Below are 9347 nucleotides of genomic sequence, written 5' to 3' on the forward strand. Positions count from 1 at the left end.
GTGACACGCAGGGATTTCCATGGAATGCTGGGGATGGGGAGGATGCCTGGGAGGGAGTGCAGGGCACTGAGGCTGGGCCCATTGCAGGATGCCTTCGATGATGCTGTGAAGTATTTCGGGGAGAATCCCAAGACAACCCCACCCTCAGTCTTCTTCCCGGTGTTTGTCCGCTTTGTGAAGGCCTACAAGGTAAACCAGAGCTTCCTTGTCCTTGTCCTCATCCTCTTCCTCCTTCTTTTCTTCCTCCTCTCTTTTTCTCCTCCTCATCCTCCTTGTCCTCCCCCAGCTTCTTCTCCTCCTTCTCTTCCTCCTCCTCCTCTTTCTCCTCCTTCTTTTCCTCCTCCTGCTTCTTCTCATTTTCCTCCTCCTTCTCTTCTTTTCCTCCTTCTCCTCCTCCTTTTCCTTTCTCTTCCTCTTTTCTCCTTCTTTCTCCTCCTCCTTTCTCCTTCTCCTCTCCCTCCCTCAGAAAGCCCCATGGTGGCACAGGTCCCATTCCTCCCTGGCTCCCCTGGGATCTCTAACCCGTGGATTTTCTCACAAACAGCAAGCAGAGGAAGAAAACGAGCTGAGGAAAAAGCAGGAACAGGCCTTAATGGAAAAACTCATGGAGCAAGAAGCATTGATGGAGCAACAGGACCAAAAGGTATGGCACAGATACAGCTTCCAGGTGGGATCAGGTTCCTGATTTTCAGAAACCTCAGCTCAGAGTGAGGAACTGTAGTTGCCTACAAAGAGTCTGGAAGTTTTTGTGGAGGGAACTGGGATAGGCTGGAAAAGTTCCAATGGGTTCTGCTGCTTTGGAAGTCGGCAAAATTAAGGAGAACTAAATAGGTGGAAAGTTGTAATGAGCTAAACTTTATCCTCCCCTGACTTCTCCATGGGAGCAAGAAAGCAGGAGAAGGAGAAAGGAGGAGGAGGACAAGAAAAGGAGGAGAAGAAGTGGGGGGAGGACAAAGAGGATGAGGAGGATGAGAAAGAGAAGAGAAGGACAAGGCTGTCCGCAGCCTTGGAGTGGGGTGGAATGGCCGTTCCCGTGGGAATTGCTGGGTGCAGGGGCGGTGAGGCTCAGGAAGCAGCCCGGGGGGAGCTGTGCTGAGCTGCCCTGCGTGTTGCAGTCCCCGTCGCACAAGAGCAAGCGGCAGCAGCAGGAGCTGATCGCGGAGCTGCGGCGCCGGCAGGTCAAGGACAACCGGCACGTGTACGAGGGCAAGGACGGCGCCATCGAGGACATCATCACAGGTACCCTGTGCCCCAGCTGCCACCCCAGCGCCAGCAGTGCCTGGGGACCTGCCCAGCGCCTGCTCCCCTCCTTGTCCAGAAGGTTCTGCTCCTTCTCTTCCAGCTTGGGGGGACATTCCCAGGGTTCTAGAGCAGGCAGGAAGTGCCTGATCCCAGCAGCTGCCCCAGCTGTGCCCTGTGGATCTGTCCCAGAGCCCTTGTTTCTCCCCACAAATGGGATCAGGGTCAGGATGAAGAGCCTCTGTTTTTATTAAGATGGATCCCAGAAATCCTTCAGTCAACCCCCAGTGACCCCAGACTGCTCCAGGTTTTCCTGCCGATCCCAGAGGGAAGGGACATAGCCCCGGGTGCAGCCAGGCAGTCAGGACTTGGCTGCAAATATTTGCTGTTTAGAAGAGCCACCTGAACTGCATCTTTCCCAGGAATGAAATCCTTTCTAACACTTCCAGCTTCTGGCATTGCAGAACTGGGTGTTTTCCACACATTTTTCACCTGTGGTGTGGAAGGAAAATTATTTAACACCTCAGGAGCTTCACAAACTCAATTTCCTTGCACAGAACCCAAAAATAAAAAGGTCTTTGCCAACTGCTCCTGGAAGTTTTCCACAGGAGCTTTTTCCTGCAGAAGGGCAGGAGAGCTCTTTGATCCCTCACTAAGGAAGCCAGGGAATTTTTGCCCAACTGGATGAAGTGTGTGAAGCTTGCCCAACTCCTTTTAACCTTGATTAATGGCCCTGAGATAACATTCCTCATTTAAAGGGCAGGGTGGCAATGATAGCCAACCTGGCATTGCTTCCACAACTCCTCCGGACTCCTGGGATTTGCTTAATTGGAAAAATAGTTTTCCTGCTCTGTGGAAGGAACAGATTGTGTGGCAGACGCCCATCCCTATGGGAAGAAACATCTAGGGGAGATGGTGCCAGTCTCCAATTAAACATTTCCTGCACTCTTGTGCCTGGATTTGCCCATTTTGGGGCCTCAAGCCACGGAGGAGGAAAGGTCAGGCAGGACCAGGGTCACCTCCCCATCCCTGGAGAACTCCCAGTAAATCCTGCACCTCCCCATCTCTGTCAGTGTCCCAGGCCAGGCTGGACAGGGCTGGGAGCAGCCTGGGACAGTGGAAGGTGTCCCTGCCGTGGCAGGGGTGGGATGGGATGAGTTTAAGGTCCCTTCCCACCCAAACCAGGCTGGGATTCCGCGAGCGGATGAAATACCTCCTGAAGCCTCACAAGCACCTTGTCCCACGGCCAGTGAGGAGCAGGCTGGAGAGGCTGGAGCGTGTCCCAGTGCCCCGTGGGGGAGCACTGAGCTGTGGCCTGGCTGGGCAGCGCTGACCTTGGTTTGTGTGTGGCTGTTGTTGTTCCCATGCAGTGCTGAAGACGGTGCCGTTCACCGCCCGAAGCGCCAAGCGCGGCTCTCGGTTCTTCTGCGACCCTGTTGTCCCTGAGGAATTCCATTACTAAACTCTCCCTCTTTCACACCTGACGCTCTTAGAAACCAGGAAGGTCGCTGTAGACTTTTTGCCACTTTGTTTGTGCGGATTTCAGCCAGGAATCTGTGACTGTTGAGTGTTTAGTGGTGTCCAGCGTCCTCCTGCCACTGTAGTGGTGTCCCCTCTGTTGCACGTCCTCTTCATCCCATCCCTGTTCCCATCCGGCTGTCCTCGTGTCCCATAGAACAGCAAGCTGGGAGTCACTGGGATGAGTCTCCTGCAGTGCAAGGGCTGAGGAGCCCAAGCAGTGACAGCCCACTTGGCTTGTGTCACCTCGGGGCGCCGTGCATGTGGTGCCTCCGAGTGGAATTCTGGGCTGCATGGACCTTGGGAATGGCTTGGGAATAACACCCATGGGCTGGTTTAGGATTCCTAATGAGCCCCTGCATGTTCAGCTGCATGGGGTGGAACAGCGGGGTGAAATCTCTCCTTGTTCTGTCATGTCCATATTTAACTCTTTTACTCCATGTCAGTTCCATGCCAGCTGTATTTCATGGAATCAGGAATTCTCTCCGAGCCTGGACCCTGTGCCAATGCCAGTGCACGGAGCAGGGGAGTGGGGAGCAGGGCTGGGAGCTGGGAGCACAGGGCAGAACCACCGGGATGGTGCCGAGGCAAACCTGGCATGGAACTGAGCGATTCCCATCGCGGTGTCCCTCACCCAGCATGGCCCTGGACACTGCTGTCCTCATTAAGGACTCGGCTTAAGAAGCCAGCAGTGTTCCTTCCACCCTTCCCTGTGTAATTCCATCAGTGCTGCCAATAAATCCACAAACTAACCCACTCCATGGTTCTTTGCTCTTCCGGGTTCTCTCTGTGTTCTCCTCCTGGAGCCAACCTTCAAAGCAGCTTGGAACTGGGGTAGGGAGCAGCCTCCTGTCCCTCCTGCCCTGTCTGACCCCTCTTGCTCTGTGCTTTCTGCCCGGGAGGTTTGAACACTGACTTGACTTGCTCTTCATTCTCCATCCCATTTTTTTACTTAACCATCATTTTTTGTGTTCTGTTTTTTTTCTTTGTTGTTTTTTTGTTTTTGTTTGTTTTTCTGTTTAGCCCTAAAGAAGAATAATATCACTAAATTTCCCAATGTTCACTCGAGGGTAAGGATTTCTTCTAGCACAGCCGTGGTGGAGGATTCCCAGAGCTGGCAAGCATCTCTTTTTACTTGGCTTCCTCCTCTCTCTCTGTGCCAGGCAGCTGGTGGTAGATGTGGCTGAGCTAATACTGGTGAGACCCTCGAGGCCACTTGAGACCCAGATCCTTGATTTTCACCTCTGGAGGTGCAGGGATCCACAGGATGTTGGCTGGTGACCATCATCACACTGTTTTGGCCACTTTTTCTCAAGCTGAGCCCAAAACAGTCTTGTCCCCAAGTGCTGTTGGTTGGTGACCATGTTCACACTCCATTTTGGCCATTTTAATTCGAGTTGAGCCCAAAATAATCTTGTCCCCAGGTGTTGTTGGTTGGTGACCACCATCACACTCTGGTTTGGCCACTTCTCTTCAAGTCCAGCCCAAAATAGTTTTGTCCCCAGGTGCTGCAGCCCCACAGCTGGGTTCTGCATGAGGTGGACAATCTCCAACTCCAGGTGTGGAGCTGAGAAGTTTGGGAGCTCTATGTAACTCCCAACACAAGTTATCCAGGAATCAGAGAGACTTGCCCAGTCTGAGACAAATTTGTTGGTCAGGAGACCAGTATTTGAACTGGAATTATCTTTAGTGCTTGTTGTAGCTGTACAGGTGACAGCACATGTGACACATGTAATGGGCTTCCACCATCCCATCCATCAGCTTTCTCCCTCATCCATCCATCCATCCATCCATCCATCCATCCATCCATCCATCCATCCATCCATCCATCCATCCATCCATCCATCCATCCATCCATCCGTCCATCCATCCATCCATCCATCCATCATCCATCCATCATCCATCCATCCATCCATCCCATGTTCAGTGTTCCCTCCTGAGCTCTCCCTCCTCTGGCTGATGAAGCATCACTCCAGCCATGGAAAGCAGCTGGAGAATGCCAACCCAGTGCCAGCTGCTTTTCCCAGGGCACCTCTGTTAGATCTTGGAGGTCCTTGCCAACCTGAACGATTCCACGAATCCATGCTAAATGGGATGCAGGGATGCTAAATCCATCCCGGTGTGGCTGAACCAGGGTCCCACACCTGCCGTGAGGAACACCCTCCAGCTGAGGCGTGACTGTGGGAACAGGCAGGGAACACCCCAAACCACGGGGCTGGGCTCGATGTGGCCTTGGTGACAGCTGTGAGGAGATTCCCACAGCACCATTCCCTCCAGCATCCCGATCCCACCAGTATTAACCGGCCGCTGGGGCGCGTAGTTCGGGCACTTCCCCACGCCGGGCCCATCCCTGCTCCCGTGCTCCACGAGCTGCTTTGACTGGCTTCCAGCGGGCCTTTCCCCGTCTGTCCGGGCGCGCGGCGTGTCCGTGTGTCGGCGGGCGCTGCTGACTGCCGGCTCCCCGCAGATCTCCGGAACCAGCCGTACCGCCGGGCCGACGCGCTGAGGAGGAGCGTGCGCCGCCGCTTCGACGAGCACGGGCTGCGCTCCAACGGCGCCGAGCTGGCCATGTGAGCCCGCCGGGAGCGGGATGGGCCCCGCGCGCATCCCGGCCTCGCCAGGAACACGGACCCGACCTCCGGAGGCGCCCGGCCCCGCGCCGGCATCTCCGCGCCAAGTGCCTGAAATGGAAGCTCCTGCTCCGACGGATCCAAGCAATAGGACTGGGGGTGGTTGGGTTCCTCCGGACGCCGAGGCGCTGCAGGATTTGTAACCAAAATGTAAAATAGGGGTTGGGTTGGGGGGTTTGGGTTGGTGAGAGCGAGGGCTCCCGTGGGCCGGACTGGTTGGAAACTGGGAATACTGGGATGTGCTTGGCTTTTAACGCTGGGCCGAGGGGCAGGCCCGGCCTTCAACTGCACTTAACAGCTCTTTTTTAATTACATCTCCAAACAAAGACATTTGAGGGCTTTCTGTACCTGGAACTGAAATAATCCCAAGGATGAAGCCAGCCCTTTTCCCAGCCCCTGCAGCCTCCAAATGGAACGTGGGCCCACGGTCCCAGGGCTAGGAATGGAACACAGGTCCCCCAGCCCAGCGTGGGGGTTTGGGATGTTCCAGGGCTTTGGCTGGGCAGCCAAGGCAGGCAGCGTTGGGATAACAGCGTATTTATTAATTAGCACTAAGCAATTAACACCCAGTAATCAGTATTAGGCTCTGAGGACCAGCGCAGCCCAGTTCCTGGCAGGGGGATTCCAACCCTGCTCCAGCTCCAAGACGTTCCCGCTCGGATCCCTGCTGAGGCTCCTTTGGAGGGGAAGGCCAGCCTAAAACTCACAGTTTAGGTTTAGGTTCCCCATGGCATTTTCCAAGCCTAGAAAGGGACAGGAGGCTGATTTAGGACCACGCTGCCCCTCCCTGAGCCCCGGAGCAGTGGGATGGATCCCATTCCCTGCCAGCAGCAGCCGGGAGTTGGGAAGAGCTGGACCAAGGAGAAGTTTGTCCTTCCCAAATCCCATTTTGCTTCCAGCTTCCCTGCCTGGGCTCATCCATCTGTTAATTGTAAAATTTCTTGTATAGTATTTAACCACTGAATTTCTTTGCCCTTTTCCATTGTGCTCCTGTGAACCACTGGTGAAGGTCCCTGTTTTGTTTTTTTTTCTCCTTGGATAATGTGTAGTTATATGATAATCTGTTTTTAAATGTACAGATATTTTGCTACAAAATTGGTGCAGTTTTTTATGGTTTTTACACTTCCCCCCCACTTCAGCCTCTGGGTAATATTGTAAATATTGTTTAAAAGGAAATAAATGCATCAAGCCTGTGCTATACAATCTGAATGTTATTTTAACTTATAGTTTTTGTTTTTATATTTAACTAAAAGGACAGTTTTGGACTCAGAGTTACCACATTGACCAATTTCCAGGAATTTTTCCTTGAAAAACTGCCAAGTTTTGCATTTACAGCGCTGTGTACTTGACCTGCTAAAGAGAACATGCCACTGTTGGAACGAGTGTTTGGATCAAAGAAAACTGGATCATTTGAATTTCAAATTTCAGCACTTGTTGGGGTGTAAGCACTAAATCTCATTTTCTTCAGCTCAAAGGTATTTTTATAATAAAAGGCCAGAATGAGAGCCAAGCTGGCATGTTCTCTTTAATATTTTTCTAGTCATAGATCTGCTTCTTAGCAAGATTAGAAGTGTTTCTAAAGCAGTTCACGTTCTTTCCTGGTCTGTTCCTGCCATAAAATCAAATAAACTATTTACACTACTACACTGAAATCCAGAGGGGTTTTTTGGGTCACTTTTACCTGGGTTTTTTTTTCCCAAAAATGCTGTTATTTGCTAGGTGAACACCTGGAGCTTGTGTGGATGAAGACTGAAAGAATTTTGAAAGAATTTTTGAAGAAATCTTTGTTATTCTGGAAAAGGCTGAGGGAGGAAATTTGGGGTGTGGATGTTCCTGGGAGACACCAGGAGAGAAATAAATGGGGGTTAATATTTGTCAGAAATGCACTCAATCCATATATTTAAAGCCTAAATAACTTAAATTTTAATATCAGATTTAATTTTTAAAAGGGTTTAATAAAATTATTCTGAGGGTGGGGTGGGGTCAGGATTAACCAGCACAGTCAAGGTTTCAACATGGATGGACACAGTTAAAAATCATCCAAAATAATCCAATAATTGATCAAAAGGCTAAAATTCCTTCCAGTTTCCAGGCAGGAATGCAGAGGTTGGAGCTGTTGGCTGTGCTGGGGCTGCCACAGGAAAAAATGGGGCTGGGAAATAGGAAAGGAAAACCCCAAAACAAGCTGGAAAAATAAGCCTGAACTCAATTCCCTGGAAAACTCAACCCTGCCTTGCTGGGTTTAAAAGCAGGCTCAGGCTGAGTTTCCTTCAGCAAATTGAATTAAGATGTTAAGAAAACCCCACCACTGGAATAATGGACATTCCCACTTTTTTAACAGAAAACTCAAGGCAAACCTTTTAAAAGTGATATGCCCTTAGGAACAACTTTTTCCTTGAATTTGTGTGGATGCAAGGCAGTAAGAGCATTGGGAGAAGTTCCTCCCTGCTGGCAAACCCTCAGGACCTGTCAGACTCTAAATCCTCCTCCCAGCTCCATGCCAGATCCCAGCACCCAAACTCTGCCGGGCCGTTCCCACTTGGAGCATTCCCATTTGGGGACATAAATCCAGGGAGCTGGGTGGCAGGTGAGCACAGCAAACCTGGCTGATTGTTAATCCTGGAGCAGCAGTTATCCCATCCTTCCTGGGAGAGCCTGCAGGGAAAAACCTGGAGTATTCCAACGTGGAATTCCACACCAAGCACCCGTGGATACCAAAAATCCCCCCGGGTCCTGTATGACCCAATCCAGGTGGTTTTCCCCCAGGCAATGGGTGATGAGCAATGACCCTTCAGAGGGGGAAACAGCAGGACTGGGATGTGCTTTCCCATCCCAAAAAATCCCAAAATATCCCAGGGAAAATCCCAAAGCATCCCTGGAAAAAATGGTTACAACCTCCTGCGTTTTATATTTCAAATAACTCATTTCAATCTCAGGGTGTTCTCAAGGATTCTGAGCCCTGTAACCACCCCAGCCAGAAAATTCCCTGGATAAATGGATCCTTTGGGTGTTTATGCACTGGTAAAAGTGGTCAAAATTGGGGAAAAAACTCCTAAAAAGGAATTTAAACAGTCTTCAAGTGGGTTTTGTGAGTGAGTCCATGGCTCAGAGCTGTACAGAGTATTTAAGGAGAAATAAATACCAGTACATGCTAAAAGACAAGGTTTAATCATTGATAAAAATGTACAAAAATATTCCAAGGACAGCGGCTTCCCAATTTTCTCACCGAGCAGGGCTGGGGGCACCTTCCTGAACGTGCAGGGGCTGGAAAACAGGGCTGGAGCTGCTTCCTCCTCCCTCCTCTGGGCTGTGCAGGTACATTCTGCAGCAGGTTCTTAAGGCAACACATGGAATTGTGTTTAACATTGGATTTTTATTCCTAAATTTTCGGAAGGGGGAGAGAAAAGGTGGAGAGAAACGCTGGAGTAACAGCCAGGGCTGGGCCGGGGTGGATGTGGGGAATGCCGAGGTGGTTGTGTCCCAAACGCTCCCTCTGCTGGCACAGCAGCAGAATTCCCATCCACGACATTCCCTGGGCTTTGGGATCGATGGGAGGCGGGACACGCATCAGTCCTGGACAAAAGCCCCGGTGCCAAACAACTCCACAATCCAGGGGATTGCAGAACACATCAGGACACGAATTCCTGACTCCTGCTTATTCCCCCAGAAAATGCCACCCAACCAAATCCATCAAAGAACGAAAGCACAAAGAATTAAATTAGGAGTTTTTTTCCCGAAGCTGAACTGGGCTCTGCCCAGGCAGCCCAGGGCTGTTCCCTGCCTTGGGAAGGACACTGGGAAAGTGCTTGGGGACACTGCTGCCACCTCCGTGTCCCCTCCAGGGGATCCCAGCCCCCATCCCGCCCCGCAGCTCCAGGCCAGGCACAGCTTTGCCCTCAGAATTCCATGGATTTTTCTACTTTTGACTGGATTGAAGTGGTAAAAAACTAAAAGCCACCG

At 51.3% G+C, this 9347-nt stretch overlaps 1 protein-coding gene across 6 annotated transcripts in view; it reads left to right on the forward strand.

The window, feature by feature from the left end:
* FMNL2 (formin like 2) overlaps positions 1 to 7031 on the forward strand; it is a 110564-nt gene extending 103533 nt beyond the window's left edge. For 2 of the 6 annotated variants that reach the window (XM_064435352.1, XM_064435354.1), the window contains 5 exons: positions 88 to 189; positions 545 to 643; positions 1116 to 1239; positions 2610 to 2743; positions 5225 to 7031. In XM_064435352.1, coding sequence (XP_064291422.1) covers positions 88 to 189; positions 545 to 643; positions 1116 to 1239; positions 2610 to 2701 — 417 coding nt within the window. In that variant the 3' untranslated portion in view covers positions 2702 to 2743; positions 5225 to 7031. Of the gene's footprint in view, positions 1 to 87; positions 190 to 544; positions 644 to 1115; positions 1240 to 2609; positions 2744 to 3780; positions 4176 to 5224 lie in introns of those variants that run through there. The other 4 variants (XM_064435356.1, XM_064435357.1, XM_064435351.1 and 1 more) reach the window with 2 other exon arrangements.
* Positions 7032 to 9347: the final 2316 nt, after the last annotated feature.

Source organism: Passer domesticus, chromosome 10, assembly GCF_036417665.1.
Source record: "Passer domesticus isolate bPasDom1 chromosome 10, bPasDom1.hap1, whole genome shotgun sequence".
NCBI classification, from domain to species: domain Eukaryota; kingdom Metazoa; phylum Chordata; class Aves; order Passeriformes; family Passeridae; genus Passer; species Passer domesticus.